General features: G+C 48.9%; 1 protein-coding gene across 1 annotated transcript in view; it reads right to left on the bottom strand.

Moving 5' to 3' along the window:
- The window catches only part of LOC106579239 (SH3 and multiple ankyrin repeat domains protein 1), a 75345-nt gene that overhangs the window by 33428 nt on the left and 23128 nt on the right, over positions 1–18789 (bottom strand). Inside the window, exon 3 of the mRNA XM_045701933.1 lies at positions 1250–1453. Within this exon, the coding sequence (XP_045557889.1) occupies positions 1250–1453 (204 nt within the window). The remainder of the gene's footprint in view (positions 1–1249; positions 1454–18789) is intronic.

The raw sequence follows: 18789 nt of genomic DNA, 5'->3' as shown, positions 1-18789 counted from the left end.
TCTGTCTGTAAACAATTGTTTGAAAAATTACTTGTCATGCACAAAGTAGATGTCCTAACCGACTTGCCAAAACTATAGTTTGTTAACAAGAAATTTGTGGAGTGGTTGAAAAATGAGTTTTAATGACTCCAACCTAAGTGTATGTAAACTTCCGACTTCAACTGTACATAGGCGTACAGAGGCCCATTATCAGCAACCATCACTCCAGTGTTCCAATGGCACGTTGTGTTAGCTAATCCAAGTTTATTATTTTGGAAGGCTAATTGATCATTAGAAAACCTTTTTGCAATTATGTTAGCCAGCTGCTAGCACAGTTAGCACACATAGTACCCGCAAAACACCAGTCTCAACGTCAACAGTGAAGAGGCAACACCGAGATGCTGGCCTTCTAGGCAGAGTTCTCCTGTCCAGTGTCTGTGTTCTTTTGCCCATCTTAATCTTTTATTTTTATTGGCCAGTCTGAGATATGGCTTTTTTTTGGGTGTCGTTGAGACTGGTGTTTGCGGGTACTATTTAGTGAAGCTGCCAGTTGAGGACTTGTGAGGCATCTGTTTCTCAAACTAGACACTCTAATGTACTTGTCCTCTTGCTCAGTTGTGCACCGGGGCCTCCCACTCCTCTTTCTATTCTGGTTAGAGCCTGTTTGCGCTGTTCTGTGAAGGGAGTAGTACACAGCGTTGTACGAGATCTTCAGTTTCTTGGCAATTTCTTGCATGGAATAGCCTTCATTTCTCAGAACAAGAATAGACTGACGAGTTTCAGAAGAAAGTACTTTGTTTCTGGCCATTTTGAGCCTGTAATCGAACCCACACATGCTGATGCTCCAGATACTCAATTAGTCTAAAGAAGGCCAGTTTTATTGCTTATTTCATTCAGAACAACAGTTTTCAACTGTGCTAACAATTGCGAATGGGTTTTCTAATGATAAATTAGCCTTTTAAAATGATAAACTTGGATTAGCTAACACAACGTGGCATTGGAACACAGGAGTGATGGTTGCTGATAATGGGCCTCTGTAAGCCTATGTAGATATTCCATTTAAAAAATCTGCCATTTCCAGCTACAAGAGTCATTTACAACATTAACAATGTCTACACTGTATTTCAGATCAATTTGATGTTATTTAATGGACAAAAAAAGTAGCTTTTCTTTCAAAAACAAGTACATTTCTAAGTGACCCCAAACTTTTGAACGGTAGTGTATTATTATTGCATCACTCTCTAACATCCAGTGTCTCCCATCAAAATACCTCCAGGTAAGGCACCCCTTTCTCAAAGGACTGTGGGTAGTCTCGGAGGCAGCGCTCCTCCTCCAGGAACATGGCATCTCGTCCCTCTCCGGCGGGTTGGAAGAGGCCATAGTTGTAGATGTCCCACAGTGGCTCGCTCAGCGAACAGACGACCTGCTGCTTGGCACTCCACACCGTGAAGTCAGGGTCAAACTGCAGACACCTCTGACAGAGGGAGGAGATGAGAGACGAGAAAGCACAGTGGACAGTTAATAGGTATGAAAATCATGAGTGTATTATTTTCAAGGTGGTGTGTGTGTGTGCGTGCATGCGTGTGTGAGTGTTGGGTGGAAGCAAGGATTGGGGCAAAGGTGAGTTCTACATTTTAAATGCCATTTGATTTGACTGGAAGGTGTATAATTAGCTTGACATACAATTTGTGATCCAAATCTAAAGCATCATGGCAGTTAATTATTTATAACATGGTGACATTTTAGCGACAAGGCTGTATTATCGGCTCGTGATTGACAAGAGTTTGTTTTAAAAGTAGACATAGAAAGTACTTTATGGAAATTAGTTTCACCTTTCTATCATTGGCCTTTTACTGGTCTCATTGAAAACTGACAATAATCATGTTTACTCTACTTGAAATAAACAAATAATCTAACCGATCTAGCATACTAACTATTGAGCGTCAAATGTGCTCATTCGCTGCAAAGCTACTGATTCAGCTATCACCATTCTGACTCATTTGAATACAAATGAAATGTGTGTAAATTATTAATCAGTTGCCATGTCTATTAACTATCTAACAAGACTCAAGACACACAATGAGACTCAATAATTACAAGGACCCAGAGTACAACACTCACTCTGTCAACTAAACCAGTTATCTGCCTTAGCCATAACCTTAGACCTGCATTGCAATCAATGGAAGACAGAGATTTTCTTCATAGACTTCTTTGGAGGATAAAGCGCTTTCCCCCCCCACGTATGTCTGTGTTTGATACACTAGAGGCTTTCTGGTCACAATGGACAATGTCTTTGATGTTTTTATATGCATCTGGTAACTTTGCATTAATATAATTTTATGCTGATGTTTATGGAGTATATTTCCATATTATTGTTTTATTTTTAGGGGGACAACATTTTCTATAGTTTTCTCCCCCTCTGTCTAGCCGTTTGATACTGTAGCCAACAACACATGGCGAGATCATTAGAGGAGCAATGTACCCGTTGCCATAGCAATGCCGTCCCTTGGAGGAAATACCTGAGTGTGTGTGTGTGTGTGTGTGTGTGTGTGTGTGTGTGTGTGTGTGTGTGTGTGTGTGTGTGTGTGTGTGTGTGTGTGTGTGTGTGTGTGTGTGTGTGTGTGTGTGTGTGTGTCTATGTGTGAGAGAGACGTGTGTATGCAAGACGTATGGTGTGTGTGATTCCTGGGAGAGAGCGGAACTTCAGAAAGTATTCACACCCCTTGACTTTTTCCAAATGTTGTTGTGTTACAGCCTGGATTTGAAATGGATCAAATGTAGATTTTTTGTCACTGGCTTACACACAATACCACATAATGTCAAAGTGGAATTACTGTTATTCAAAATGTTTACGAATGAATTCAAAATGAAAAGCTAAATTGTCAATAAGTATTCAAGCCCACTGTTATGGCAAGCCTACATCATTTCAGGAGTAAAAATATGCTTAACAAGTCACATAATAAATTGCATGGACTCATTCCGTGTGCAATGACAGTGTGTACCCTCTTAAAGGGGGATGGGGACGGGGACAGGGGGAAGGGGTGGAGGGCGGGGAAGGGATGCATTGAATAACACATTCATTAATGGCATAACAAGACAGTACGACAATACATCATAAGGAATAAGGTTTTGAAGTGTCTGTCCTATATCTAGTGTAGTAGATATAGACTACCAGTCAAAAGTTTGGACACACCCTACTCAAGGGTTTTTCTTTCTTTTTACTATTTTCTACATTGTACAATAATAGTGGAGACATCAAAACTATGAAATAACACATATGGAATCATGTAGTAACCAAACAAGTGTTAAACAAATCAACATATATTTTATATTTCAGATTCTTCAAAATAGCCACCCTTTGCCTTGATGACAGCTTTGCACACTCTTGGCATGCTCTCAACCAGCTTCATGAGGAATGCTTGTCACGACTACTGCCGAGGGCGGTTCCTCTCCTTGTTCGGGTGGCGCTCGGCGGTCGTCGTCACCGGCCTACTAGCTGCCATCGATCCCTTTTTCATTTTTCTGTTAGTGTAACGGCGTTGGTAGTCGTGATTAGGAATGAGGCGCAGGAAGCAACGAGCACAGGGAGTGTTGTACTTTTAATAACACTTTGAGAAAGAAAATCAAAGTTCCCAAACACAGGGGAATAAATAAAGTGTGACAATGCCAAGCCGAACATGAACAAGACAGTCGGAAACAACAATTAATCCCGCACGAAAAGGAGCGGGCCAGCTAACCTAAATAGCCCTTCTAATGGCTAATTTACCACAGGTGTGTAAAATAAAAAAAAGGGAAAAGCAAAGGGAATCGGTGGCAGCTAATAGACCGGTGACGACGACCGCCGAGCGCCACCCGAGCAGGAGGGGGCGCCACCGTCGGTGGGAATCGTGACAGTACCCCCCTCCTGACACCGGCCTCGAGGTCGACCCAGAGGGCGAGGGGCAGGGCGATCCGGACGGAGGTGGTGGAAATCCCTCAACATAGATGGGTCCAGGACGTCCTCCGCCGGCACCCAGCACCTCTCCTCCGGGCCGTACCCCTCCCAGTCCACGAGGTACTGCAGGCCCCTCGCCCGGCGTCTCGAGTCCAGAATGGCCCGTATGCTGTACGCCGGGGACCCCCCGATGTCCAGAGGGGGTGGAGGGACCTCCGGCACCTCATCTTCGTGAAGGGGACCAGCTACCACCGGCCTGAGGAGAGACACATGAAACGAGGGGTTAATACGGTAATAGGAAGGGAGTTGCAACCGATAACACACCTCGTTTATCCTCCTCAGGACTTTGAAGGGCCCTACACACTGCGGCCCCAGCTTCCGGCAGGGCATGCGGAGGGGCAGGTTCCGGGTCGAGAGCCAGACCCTGTCTCCCGGTGCGAACACGGGCGCCTCACTGCGGTGGCGGTCAGCACTCCTCTTCTGCCGCGCACTGGCCTCCTTGAGTGAGTTCTGGACGGCTCTCCAGGTCTCCTTGGAGTGCTGGACCCAGTCCTCCACCGCAGGAGCCTCGGTCTGGCTCTGGTGCCATGGTGCCAGGACCGGCTGGTAACCTAACACACACTGAAAGGGTGATATGTTAGTTGAGGAGTGGCGAAGTGAGTTCTGGGCTAATTCAGCCCAGGGAATATACCTCGCCCACTCCCCTGGCCGGTCCTGGCAATACGACCTCAGGAACCTGCCCACCTCCTGGTTCACCCTCTCCGCCTGCCCATTGCTCTTGGGGTGATAACCGGAGGTCAAACTGACCGAGACCCCCAGCCGCTCCATAAACGCTTTCCAGACCCTGGACGTGAACTGGGAACCTCGATCAGAGACAATGTCCTCCGGCACCCCGTAGTGCCGGAAGAAGTGGGTAAATAGGGCCTCCGCAGTCTGCAGGGCCGTAGGGAGACCGGGCAATGGGAGGAGACGGCAGGACTTAGAGAACCGATCCACAACCACCAGAATCGCCGTGTTCCCCTGAGAGGGGGGAAGATCTGTTAAGAAGTCGATGGACAGGTGCGACCATGGTCGTTGTGTAACGGGGAGGGGCTGTAACTTCCCTCTCGGTAGATGCCTAGGAGCCTTACTCTGGGCACACACCGAACAGGAAGAGACATAGGACCTCACGTCCTTAGCCAAGGTGGGCCACCAGTACTTCCCCCTTAGACCCCGCACTGTCCTCGCCTCACCAGGATGACCCGCAGTAGGTAGCGTGTGCGCCCACCGAATCAAACGATCACGAACACCGAGCGGCACATACATGCGCCCTACGGGCACCTGCGCAGGCGCAGGTTCCAACACTAATGCCCGCTCGATGTCCGCGTCCACCTCCCATACCACTGGTGCCACCAGCCTAGATGCTGGAATGATGGGAGTTGGATCGATGGGCCGGTCCTCCGTGTCATAGAGACGGGACAGCGCGTCGGCCTTAGTATTCAGGGAACCCGGTCTATAGGAGATGGTAAACCTAAACCGGGCGAAGAACATGGCCCACCTCGCCTGACGTGGATTCAGTCTCCTCGCTGCCCGGATGTACTCCAGGTTTCGGTGGTCGGTCCAGATGAGAAAGGGGTGTTTAGCCCCCTCAAGCCAGTGCCGCCACACCCTCAGAGCTTTAACCACCGCTAGCAACTCCCTGTCCCCCACATCGTAGTTACGCTCCGCCGAACTGAGCTTCTTCGAAAAGAAAGCGCAGGGGCGGAGTTTCGATGGCGTACCCGAGCGCTGTGATAGCACGGCACCCACCCCAGCCTCAGATGCGTCCACCTCCACTACGAATGCTAAAGACGGGTCCGGGTGCGCCAACACGGGTGCGTCGGTGAACAGCGCCTTCAACCTCTTGAAGGCTCCGTCCGCCTCCGTCGACCATCGCAAACGCACCGGCCCCCCCTTCAGCAGTGAGGTAATGGGAGCCGCTACCTGGCCAAAACCCCGGATAAACCTCCGGTAGTAATTGGCAAAGCCTAAGAACCGCTGCACCTCCTTCACCGTAGTTGGAGTCGGCCAATTACGCACGGCCTTAACGCGGTCACACTCCATCACCACCCCCGTGGTGGAAATGCGATAACCCAGAAAGGAGATGGCTCGTTTGGAGAACTCACACTTCTCAGCCTTAACGTATAGGTCATGCTCCAGCAGTCTACCAAGCACCTTGCGCACCAGGGACACATGCGCGGAACGGGTGGCGGAATATATCAGAATGTCATCGATATAGACAATCACGCCCTGCCCGTGCAGGTCCCTGAGAATTTCGTCAACAAAGGATTGAAAGACGGCTGGAGCATTTTTCAACCCATACGGCATGACGAGGTACTCATAATGGCCTGATGTGGTACTAAAGGCGGTTTTCCACTCGTCTACCTTCTTGATCCGCACCAGATTATACGCGCTCCTGAGATCCAATTTTGTGAAGAACTGTGCTCCGTGAAATGATTCCACCTCCGTAGCGATGAGAGGTAGTGGGTAACTAAATCCCACCGTGATAGCGTTTAGACCTCGGTAATCAATGCACGGACGCAGACCTCCCTCCTTTTTCTTCACAAAAAAGAAACTCGAGGAAGCGGGTGAGATGGAGGGCTGAATGTACCCCTGTCCCAGGGATTCCGTGACATATGTCTCCATAGCCGCCGTCTCCTCCTGTGACAAGGGGTACACGTGACTCCTGGGAAGCGCAGCGTTTACCTGGAGATCTATCGCACAATCCCCCTGTCGATGGGGTGGTAATTTAGTCGCCCTCTTTTTACAAAAAGCGATCGCCAAATCGGCGTATTCAGGGGGAATGCGCAAGGTGGACACCTGTTCTGGACTCTCCACCGACGTGGCACCTATGGAAACTCCTAGACACCTCCCTGAACACTCCTCTGACCACCCCTGGAGAACCCCCTGTTTCCACGAAATACGGGGATTGTGACCAGCCAGCCAGGGGACCCCCAGCACCACCAGAAACGCAGGCGAATCAATAAGGAAAAAACTAATGCGTTCCTTATGATTCCCCTGCGTTACCATGTCCAGTGGCACCGTAGACTCCCTGACTAGCCCTGACCCTAATGGTCGGCTATCTAGGGAGTGCACGGGGAAAGGGGAATCTATCGGCACCCGCGGAACGCCCAGCTTAATGGCAAGTCCACGGTCCATAAAATTCCCAGCTGCGCCTGAATCGACTAGCGCCCTATGCTGGGAAGAGGGGAAAAATTTAGTAAAAAAAACTGGTAAAAACACGTGACCAACAGGGGGTTCTGGGTGAATCTGGTGCTGACTCACCTGAGGTGACTGAGAAGTGTTCTGCCTGCCATCTCGACTCCCTGACTGGCTCCTCCAGCACCGGTCGGCCGTGTGTCCTCTCCGACCACAGCTGGTGCAGGAGGAGCCACCTCCTCCGGTGCCCCTTGGCACGGCTCCTCCCACCTCCATAGGGGTAGGAGCGGGGGTGCACGGGGGTGGAACGGGCAGGACCCTTTCCGAACAGCAAATTGTCCAGACGTATGGACATATCAATCAGCTCGTCCAGGGACAAAGCTGTGTCCCGACAGGCCAGCTCCCTGCGGACGTCCGCCCGGAGACTGCAGCGGTAGTGGTCTATGAGGGCCCTGTCGTTCCACCCCGCCCCAGCAGCCAAGGTCCTAAACTCCAGCGCGAAGTCCTGCGCACTCCTCGTCTCCTGCCTGAGGTGGAACAGCCGTTCACCCGCCGCTCTTCCTTCCGGAGGGTGGTCGAACATGGCCCGAAAGCGGCGGGTGAACTCTGGGTAGTGGTCCCTCGCCGAGTCTGGACCGTTCCAGACCGCATTAGCCCACTCCAGAGCTCGGCCCGTCAGGCAGGAAACGAGGGCACTCACGCTCTCCTTCCCCGTGGGAGCAGGTCTGACGGTGGCCAGGTACAGCTCAAGCTGGAGCAAAAACCCCTGGCACCCAGCCGCCGCCCCATCGCACTCCCTCGGGAGCGCCAAACGAAGCGCGCCAGAGCCAGACGTCAGGGGAGGCGCAGATGGCTGTATCGGGGGAGGTGGAGGTGGAGAGAGGATACCACTTCTCTCCCATCGGTCCATCCTCTCCATCATCTGGTCCATGGCCGATCCGATGCGATGTAGGACTGTCGTGTGGTGGAGCACGCGTTCCTCCATCGAGGGCAGAGGAGTGCTCGCTGCTTCCGCTGATTCCATACCTTTATGGTGGTGCGGGATTCTGTAACGGCGTTGGTAGTCGTGATTAGGAATGAGGCGCAGGAAGCAACGAGCACAGGGAGTGTTGTACTTTTAATAACACTTTGAGAAAGAAAATCAAAGTTCCCAAACACAGGGGAATAAATAAAGTGTGACAATGCCAAGCCGAACATGAACAAGACAGTCAGAAACAACAATTAATCCCGCACGAAAAGGAGCGGGCCAGCTAACCTAAATAGCCCTTCTAATGGCTAATTTACCACAGGTGTGTAAAATAAAAAAAAGGGAAAAGCAAAGGGAATCGGTGGCAGCTAATAGACCGGTGACGACGACCGCCGAGCGCCACCCGAGCAGGAGGGGGCGCCACCGTCGGTGGGAATCGTGACAGTTAGTTATGTCTTTATGAGTTACACCTGTTTCCCATTAGTAATTAGTTGTATTATTTAAGCCCGCCTCTCCACCTGTTCTGTGTGCGGGCTTGTTACGTGTCGTCACTTTGTATGTTTTGTGGTACATGTATTTTGGACTTCGGGGTTATTGTTTCGCCCTGTTGTGTTTGGACATATTTCCTCGGTTTTCAGTACTTATTAAATTACATATTGTACCAAACATTTTCCTGCTTCCTGTGCCTGACTCCACACCCACGAAGCCCAAAGTGTTACGAAAGCCCGCACCATAGAAATGGAGTCAGCAGAAGCAGCCACCACCCCTCTACCATCGATGGAGGAACAGGTCCTCCATCACACCACCGTTCTCCATCGGATTGGGTCAGCCATGGACCAGATGATGGAGAGAATGGATCGATGGGAGAGGAGTGGTCTCCTCCCTTCACCTCCGGTTCACCCGACGAGCTCACCTCCTCCACTCCCTTCCCCGTCTGGATCTGGGGCACTACGTCTTACGCCTCCGAGGGAGTATGATGGAGCAGCGGCAAGGTGCCAGGGATTCCTATTACAACTTGAATTATACCTGGCGAACATGAGGCCGACTCCCTCGGGGGAGGAGAGCGTGAGCCTCCTCATCTCCTGCTTGATGGGCCGAGCATTGGAGTGGGCCAACGCTGTGTGGAATGGACCCGATTCCGCACGAAACAACTACTCTGAGTTCACCCGCCATTTCAGGGCCGTCTTCGATCATCCCCCGGAAGGAAGAGCGCGCAAGATTTTGCCCTAGAATTCCGGACTTTTGCGGCTGTAGCTGGGTGGAACGACAGGGCCCTAATAGATCACTACCGGTGTAGCCTCAGGGAGGACGTCCGCAGGGAGCTAGCGTGTCGGGACACTACACTCTCCCTAGATGAACTGATCGACATGTCTATACGACTGGACAATCTGCTGGCTGCCCGCGGGCGTTCAGAGAGGGTCCTGTCAGTTCCAGCTCCTAGCCTGCCTGCACCGATTCCTATGGAGCTCGGGGGAACTGCGTCAAGGGGAACCGGAGGAGGGCGCCCCTCCTGCACCAATTGTGGTTGACGAGGACACACGGCCGACCGGTGCTGGGGGGGTCCCTCTGGGAGTCGAGAAGGCAGGCAGAACACTCCTCATTCATCCCAGGTGAGTCAGCACCACACTCACCCAGAATCCTCTGTTGGTCATGGGTTTGTCTTAATTTTTTTCCTTGATTTTGCTCCCTTTTCCCAGCATAAGACGCTAGTCGATTCAGGCGCAGCTGGGAACTTTATGGATAGCGGACTAGCCCTTAAGTTGGGAATTCCGCTGGTACCGTTAGAATCCCCTTTCCCCGTGCACTCCTTAGATAGCCGACCATTAGGGTCAGGGCTGATCAGGGAGACCACGGTGCCACTGGACATGGTAACGCAGGGGAATCATAAGGAACAAATTAGTATCTTTATTATCGACTCACCTGCATTTCCAGTGGTGCTGGGGGTGTCCTGGTTAGCTAGTCACAATCCTAAGATTTTGTGGAAACAGGGGGTTCTCCAGGGATGGTCAGAGGAGTGTTCAGGTAGATGTCTAGGTGTTTCCATCGGTGCCACGTCGGTGGAGAGTTCAGACCAGGTTTGTGCATTCCCCCTGAGTATGCCGATTTGGCTCTCGCCTTCTGTAAAAAGAAGGCGACTAAATTACCACCTCATCGACCGGGGGATTGTGCGATAGACCTCCAGGATAACGCTGCGCTTCCTAAGAGTCACGTGTACCCATTGTCTCAGGAGGAGACGTTGGCTATGGAGACATATGTCACGGAAGCTCTGGGGCAAGGGTACATTCAGCCCTCCATTCACCTGTCTCCTCGAGTTTCTTTTTTGTGAAAAAAAGGGGGGAGGTTTGTGTCCGTGCATTGATTATAGAGGTCTCAATTCTATCACAGTGGGGTTCAGTTACCCGCTACCTCTCATTGCTACCGCAGTGGAATCATTTAACGGAGCGCGTTTTTTCACGAAACTGGATCTCAGGAGCGCTTATAATCTGGTGCGTATTCGGAAGGGAGACGAGTGGAAAACCGCATTTAGTACCACATCGGGCCACTATGAGTACCTCGTCATGCGGTATGGGTTGAAGAATGCTCCAGCCGTCTTTCAATCTTTTGTGGATGAGATTCTTAGGGACCTGCACAGGCAGGGAGTGATTGTGTATATCGATGATATCCTTATTTACTCCTCTACACGCGCCGAGCATGTGTCTCTAGTGCGCAAAGGGCTTGGTAGACTGCTGAAGCATGATCTATACGTCAAGGCTGAGAAATGTGAGTTCTTCAAAAAAGCCGTTTCCTTCCTGGGTTATCGCATTTCCACCTCAGGGATGGTGATGGAGTGTGATCGTGTTAATGCTGTGCGTAATTGGCCGACTCCCACCACGGTGAAGGAGGTGCAGGGTTTTTGGGTTTTGCCAATTACTACCGGAGGTTTATCCGGGGTTTTGGCCAAGTTGCGGCTCCCGTTACCTCACTTTTGAAGGGGGGACCGGTGCGTTTGCGGTGGTCGGCTGAAGCGGACAGAGCCTTCAACCAGTTGAAGGCGCTGTTCACTGATGCGCCCATGTTGGTTCGATGGGCTCATACGCTACCTTCGTAGGGTCATCCTGGGGTGGCGAGGACAGTGCACGGCCTTAGGGGGAAGTACTGGTACCACCTTGGCTAAGGCCGTGAGGTTTTATGTCTCTTCCTGCTCGGTATGCGCCCAGAGCAAGGCTCCTAGGCACCTTCCTAGAGGGAAGTTACAACCCCTCCCCGTTCCACAACGGCCGTGGTCTCACCTGTCGGTGGACTTTCTTACCGATCTTCCCCCGTCTCAGGGGAATACCTCGGTTCTGGTAGTTGTGGATCGGTTTTCTAAGTCCTGCTGTCTCCTCCCATAGCCCGGTCTCCCTACGGCCCTACAGACTGCGGAGGCTCTATTCACCCATGTCTTCTGGCATTACGGGGTGCCGGAGGACATCGTCTCTGATCGGGGTCCCCAGTTCACGTCCCATGTATGGAGGGCGTTTATGGAGCGTCTGGGGGTCTCGGTTAGCTTGACCTCCGGTTATCACCCCGAGAGCAATGGGCAGGTGGAGAGAGTGAACCAGGAGGTGGGTAGGTTTCTGCGGTCGTACTGCCAGGACCGGCCAGGTGAGTGGTCGAGGTATTTACCCTGGGCTGAGGTGGCGCAAAATTCACTCCGCCACTCATCCACTAACATGTCGCCTTTCCAGTGTGTGTTAGGCTACCAGCCGGTCCTGGCACCATGGAGGATTGGGTACAGCGCTCCAAGGACACCTGGAGAGCTGTGGAGGAATCCCTCAAACAAGCAGGAGAAATGCAAAAGAGGAGCGCTGACCGCCACCGCAGCGAGGCTCCCATATTCGCACCGGAGACAGGGTCTGGCTCTCGATCCCGAAACCTGACCCTCCGCTTGCCCTGCCGGAAGCTGGGTCCGCAGCGTGTAGGGCCCTTCAAAGTCCTGAGGAGAATAAACAAGGTGTGTTATAGATTAAAACTCCCTTCTTATTATCGTATTAACCCCTCGTTTCATGTGTCTCTCCTCAGGCCGGTGGTAGCTGGTCCCCTACAAGACGGTGAGGTGCCAGAGGTCCCTCCGCCCCCTCTGGACATCGACGGGGGCCCGGCGTATACAGTACGCTCCATTCTGGACTCAAGACGCCAGGTGGGGGGCCTGCAGTAGGGGTACAGTCCGGAGGAGAAGTGCTGGGTCCCGGTGCTGGGTCCCGGTGGGGGACATACTGGATCCATCATTGTTAGTTGATTTCCATCGCTTCCATCCGGATCGCCCTGCGCCTTGTCCTCCGGGTCGACCTCGAGGCCGGTGTCGGTGCGCTGCGGGAGCCGCGCGTCGGGGGGGGGGGGGGGGGGTACTGTCACGACTACTGCCGAGGGCGGTTCCTCTCCTTGTTCGGGTGGCGCTCGGCGGTCGTCGTCACCGGCCTACTAGCTGCCATCGATCCCTTTTTCGTTTTTCTGTTAGTTATGTCTTTATGAGTTACACCTGTTTCCCATTAGTAATTAGTTGTATTATTTAAGCCCGCCTCTCCACCTGTTTTGTGTGTGGGCTTGTTACGTGTCGTCACTTTGTATGTTTTGTGGTACATGCATTTTGGACTTCGGGGTTATTGTTTCGCCCTGTTGTGTTTGGACATATTTCCTCGGTTTTCAGTACTTATTAAATTACATTACAAACGTTTTCCTGCTTCCTGCGACTGACTCCACACCCACGAAGCCCAAAGTGTTACAATACTTTTCCAACAGCCTTGAAGAACTTCCCACATATGCTGAGCACTTGTTGGCTGCTTTTCCTTCACTCTAAGTTCCAACTCATCCCAAACCATCTCAATTTGGTTGAGGTCGGATGATTCTGGAAGCCAGGTAATCTGATGACATCTTGGCACACTCTTGGCATTCTCTCGACCAGCTTCATGAGGTAGTCAACTGGAATGCATTTCAATTACATTTTTTTATTTAACCTTTATTTAACTAGGCAAGTCAGTTAATAACAAATTCTTATTTTACAATGATGGTCTAGGAACAGTGGGTTAACTGCCTTGTTCAGGGGCAGAACAACAGATTTTTAACCTTGTCAGCTCAGGGATTTGATCAATTAACAGGTGTGCCTTGTTAAAAGTTCATTTGTGGAATTTCTTTCCTTTTTAAAGCGTTTGAGCCAATCAGTTATGTTGTGGTAGGGGTGGTATACAGAAGATAACCCTATTTAGAGATTTTAGTTAGTGATTACTGTCTTATTTCACTGTAGAGCCTCTAGCCCTGCTCAATATGCCTTAACCAACCATGTTGTTCCACCTCCTACATATGCGATGACATCACCTGGTTTAAACGTCTCTAGAGACTATATCACTCTCATCATTACTCAATGCCTAGGTTTACCTCCAATGTACTCACATCCTACCTTACCTTTGTCTGTACACTATGCCTTGAATCTATGCTATCGTCCCCAAAAACCTGCTCCTTTTACTCTCTGTTCCGAACGTGCTAGACGGCCAGTTCGTATAGCCTTTAGCCGTACCCTTATCCTACTTCTCCTCTGTTCCTCTGGTGATGTGGAGGTCAATCCAGGTCCTGCAGTGCCTAGCTCCATTCAAACTCCCCAGGTGTTCTCATTTGTTGACTTCTGTAACCGTAAAGGCCTTGGTTTCATGCATGTTAACATTAGAAGCCTACTCCCTAAGTTTGTTTTACTCACTGCTTTAGCACACTCTGCCAACCCGGCTGTCTTAGCTGTGTCTGAATCCTGGCTTAGGAAAACCACCTAAAACCCTGAAATCTCCATCGCTAACTATAACATTTTCCGCCAAGATAGAACTGCCAAAGGGGGCGGTGTTGCAATCTACTGCAATGATAGCCTGCAGAGTTCTGTATTACTATCCAAGTCTGTACCAAAACAATTCGAGCTTCTACTTCTAAAAATTCACCTTTCCAGAAACAAGTCTCTCACTGTTGCCGCTTGCTACAGTGGGGGGGAAAAGTATTTGATCCCCTGCTGATTTTGTACGTTTGCCCATTGATAAAGAAAGGATCAGTCTATAATTTTAATGGTAGGTTTATTTGAACAGTGAGAGACAGAATAACAACAAAAATATCCAGAAAAACGCATGTCAAAAATTTTATAAATTGATTTGCATTTTAATGAGGGAAATAAGTATTTGACCCCCTCTCAATCAGAACGATTTCTGGCTCCCATGTGTCTTTTATACAGGTTAGGAGCTTGAGATTAGGAGCACACACTACCATTAAAATTATAGACTGATCATTTCTTTGTAAGTGGGCAAACGTACAAAATCAGCAGGGGATCAAATACTTTTTTCCCCCACTGTATATACCTCCCTCTGCCCGCAGCTGTGCCCTCGATACCATATGTGAATTGATTGCCCCCCATCTATCTTCTGAGCTCGGGACATGCTTAACACCCCGGCCATCCTACAATCTAAGCTTGATGCCCTCAATCTCACACAAATTATCAATGAACCTACCAGATACAACCCCAAATCCGTAAACACGGGCACCCTCATAGATGTCACCCTAACTAACTCGCCCTCCAAATACACCTCTGTTGTTTTCAATCAAGATCTCAGCGATCACTGCCTCATTGCCTGCATCCGTAATGGGTCTGCGACCAAACAACCACCCCTCATCACTGTCAAACGCTCCCTAAAACACTTCTGCGAGCAGGCCTTTCTAATCGACCTGGCCGGGGTATCCTGGAATGACATTGACCTCATCCCGTCAGTAGATGATGCCTGGCTATTCTTTAAAAGTGCCTTCCTCACCACGCTAACTTTTTCAAACAGAAATTTGCATCCTGTAGTACTAACTCAAAAAAGTTCTGGGACACTGTAAAGTCCATGGAGAATAAGAGCACGTCCTTCCAGCTGCCCAATGCTCTAAGGCTAGGAAACACTGTTACCACTGATAAATCCACTATAATTAAGAATTTCAATAAGCATTTCTCTACAGCTGGCCATGCTTTCCACCTGGCTACCCCTACCGTGGTCAACTGCCCGGCACCCTCCCCAGCAACCCGCCAATGCCCCCACCATTTCTCCTTCACCCAAATCCAGATAGCTGATGTTCTGAAAGAGCTGCAAAATCTGGACCCATACAAATCAGCCGGGCTAGACAATCTGGATCCTCTCTTTCTAAAATTATCTGCCTAAATTGTTGCAACCCCTATTACTAGCCTGTTCAAACTCTCTTTTGTATCATCTGAGATTCCCAAAGATTGGAACGCTGCCGCGGTCATCCCCCTCTTCATTGGGGGTGACACTCTAGACCCAAACTGCTACAGATCTATATCTATCCTACCCTGTCTTTCTAAGGTCTTCAAAAGCCAAGTTAACAAACAGATTACCGACCATTTCGAATCCCACCGTACCTTCTCCGCTATGCAATCTGGTTTCAGAGCTGGTCATGGGTGCACCTCAGCCACGCTCAAGGTCCTAAATGTCATCATAACCACCATCGATAAGAGACATTACTGTGCAGCCATATTCATCGACCTGGCCAAGGCTTTCGACTCTGTCAATCACCACATTCTTATTGGCAGACTCAACAGCCTTGGTTTCTCAAATGATTGCCTCGCCTGGTTTACCAACTACTTCTCTGATAGAGTTCAGTGTGTCAAATCGGAGGGCCTGTTGTCCGGACCTCTGGCAGTCTCTATGGGTGTGCCACAGGGTTCAATTCTCGGGTCGACTCTCTTCTCTGTATACATCAATGATGTTGCTCTTGCTGCTGGTGATTCCTTGATCCACCTCTACGCAGACGACACCATTCTGTATACTTCTGGCCCTTCTTTGGACACTGTGTTAACTAACCTCCAGACGAGCTTCAATGCCATACAACTTTCCTTCCGTGGCCTCCAACTGCTCTTAAACGCTAGTAAAACTAAATGCATGCTTTTCAATCGATCACTGCCCGCACCTGCTCGCCCGTCCAGCATCACTACTCTGGACGGCTCTGACTTAGAATACGTGGACAACTACAAATACCTGGGTGTCTGGTTAGACTGTAAACTCTCCTTCCAGACTCACATTAAGCATCTCCAATCCAAAATGAAATCTAGAATCGGCTTCCTATATCGCAACAAAGCCTCTTTCACTCATGCTGCCAAACATACCCTCGTAAAACGGACCATCCTACCGATCCTCGACTTCGGTGATGTCATCAATAAAATTGCCTCCAACACTCTACTCAACAAACTGGATGCAGTCTATCACAGTGCCATCCGTTTTGTCACCAAAGCCCCATACACTACCCACCATTGCGACCTGTACACTCTCGTTGGTTGGCCCTCACTTCATACTCGTCACCAAACCCACTGGCTACAGGTTATCTACAAGTCTCTGCTAGGTAAAGTCCCGCCTTATCTCAGCTCACTGGTCACCATAGCAGCACCCAGTCGTAGCACGCGCTCCAGCAGGTATATTTCACTGGTCAACCCCAAAGCCAATTCCTCCTTTGGTCGTCTTTCCTTACAGTTCTCTGCTGCCAATGACTGGACCGAACTGCAAAAATCTCTGAAGCTGGAGACTCATATTTCCCTCACTAGCTTTAAGCACCAGCTGTCAGAGCAGCTCACAGATCCCTGCACCTGTACATAGCCCATCTGTAAACAGCCCATCTATCTACCTACCTCATCCCCATACTGTATTTATTTATTTTTCTTGCTCCTTTGCACCCCAGTATCTCTACTTGCACATTCATCTTCTGCACATCTACCATTCCAGTGTTTAATTGCTATTGTGTAATTACTTTGCCACCATGGCCTATTTATTGCCTTAATAACTTACCTCATTTGCACTCACTGTATATAGACTTTTTGTTTTCTTTTGTTCTACTGTATTATTGACTGTATGTTATGTTTATTCCATGTGTAACTCTGTGTTGTTGTATGTGTCGAAGTTGCTATGCTTTATCTTAGCCAGGTCGCAGTTGCAAATGAGAACTTGTTCTCAACTAGCCTACCTGGTTTAATAAAGGTGAAATAAAAATAAAAAAATTTAATTGATAAAAGACCAAGTCCATATTATGTCAAGAACAGCTCAAATAAGCAAAAAGAATCGACAGTCCATCATTACTTTAAGACGTTAAGGTCAGTCAATACGGAACATTTCAAGAACTTTGAAAGCTTCTTCAAGTGCAGTCGCAAAAACCATGAAGCGCTATGATGAAACTGGTACTTATGAGGAACGCCAAAGGAATGGAAGACCCAGAGTTACCTCTGCTGCAGAGGATAAATTCATTAGAGTTACCAGCCTCAGAAATTGCAGCCCAAATAAGTACTTCACAGAGTTCAAGTAACAGACACATCTAAACATCAACTGTTCAGAGGAGACTGTGTGAATCCGGCATTCATGGTCGAATTGGTGCAAAGAAACCACTACTAAAGGACACCAATAAGAAGAACATACTTGGTTAGGCCAAGAAACACGAGCAATGGACATTAGACTGGTGGAAATTTGTCCTTTGGTCTGCAGACAAAATTGGAGATGTGTGCTTGTGAGATGCGGTGTGGGTGAACGGATGATCTCCGCATGTGTATTTCCCACCGTAAAGCATGGAGGAGGAGGTTTTATGGTGTGGGGGTGCTTTGCTGGTGACAGTGCCAGTGATTTATTTAGAATTCAAGGCACACTTAACCAGCATGGCTACCACAGCATTCTGCAGTGATACGCCATCCCATCTGGATTGGGCTTAATGGGACAATCATTTGTTTTTCAACAGGACAATGACCCAACACAACTCCAGGCTGTGTAAGGGCTATTTTACCAAGGAGAGTGATGGAGTGCTGCATCAGATGACCTGGCCTCCACAATCCCCCAACCTCAACCAAATTGAGATGGTTTGAGATGAGTTGGACCACAGAGTGAAGGAAAAGCGGCCAGCAAGTGTTCAGCATATGTGGGAACTCCTTCAAGACTGTTGGAAAAGCATTCCAGGTGAAGCTGGTTGAGAGAATGCCAAGATTGTGCAAAGCTGTCATCAAGGCAAAAGGTGGCTATTTTGAAGAATCTGAAATATAAAATATATTTTTTATTTGTTTAACACTTTTTTTGGTTACTACATGATTCCATATGTGTTATTTCATAGTTTTAATGTCTTCACTATTATTCTACAATGTAGAAAATAGTAAAATAAAGAAAACCCCTTGAATGAGTAGGTGTTCTAAAACTTTTGACAGGTAGTGTATATTTAATCCTTTTTAAATGCAGACTTTAGCACAACAAAATGTGGAATAAGTCAAGTGGTATGAATACTTTCTGAAGGCACTGTAATACAGTGCATTCGGAAAGTATTCAGACCCTTTCCCATTTTCCAAATTTTGTTACGTTAAAGCCTTATTCTAAAACAGATTAAATTAATTATTTTCCTCATCAATCTACACACAATACCCCATAATGACAAAGCAAAAACAGTTTTTTTGAAACTTTGCTATTGTATTAAAAATAAAAAACAGAAATACCTTATTTACTTAAGTATTCAGACCCTTTGCTATGAGCCTCGAAATTGAGCTCAGGTGCATCCTGTTTCCATTGATCATCCTTGATATGTTTCTACAACTTTGATTGGAGTCCACCTGTGGTAAATTCAATTGATTGGACATGAATTGGAAAGGCACACACCGGTCTATATAAGGTCCCACAGTTCAAGCCATGAGGTCGAAGGAACTGTCCATAGAGCTCCGAGACAGGATTGGGTCAAGGCACAG

Source organism: Salmo salar, chromosome ssa19, assembly GCF_905237065.1.
Source record: "Salmo salar chromosome ssa19, Ssal_v3.1, whole genome shotgun sequence".
NCBI lineage: Eukaryota > Metazoa > Chordata > Actinopteri > Salmoniformes > Salmonidae > Salmo > Salmo salar.
This window is presented reverse-complemented; position numbering and strand designations above follow the sequence as displayed.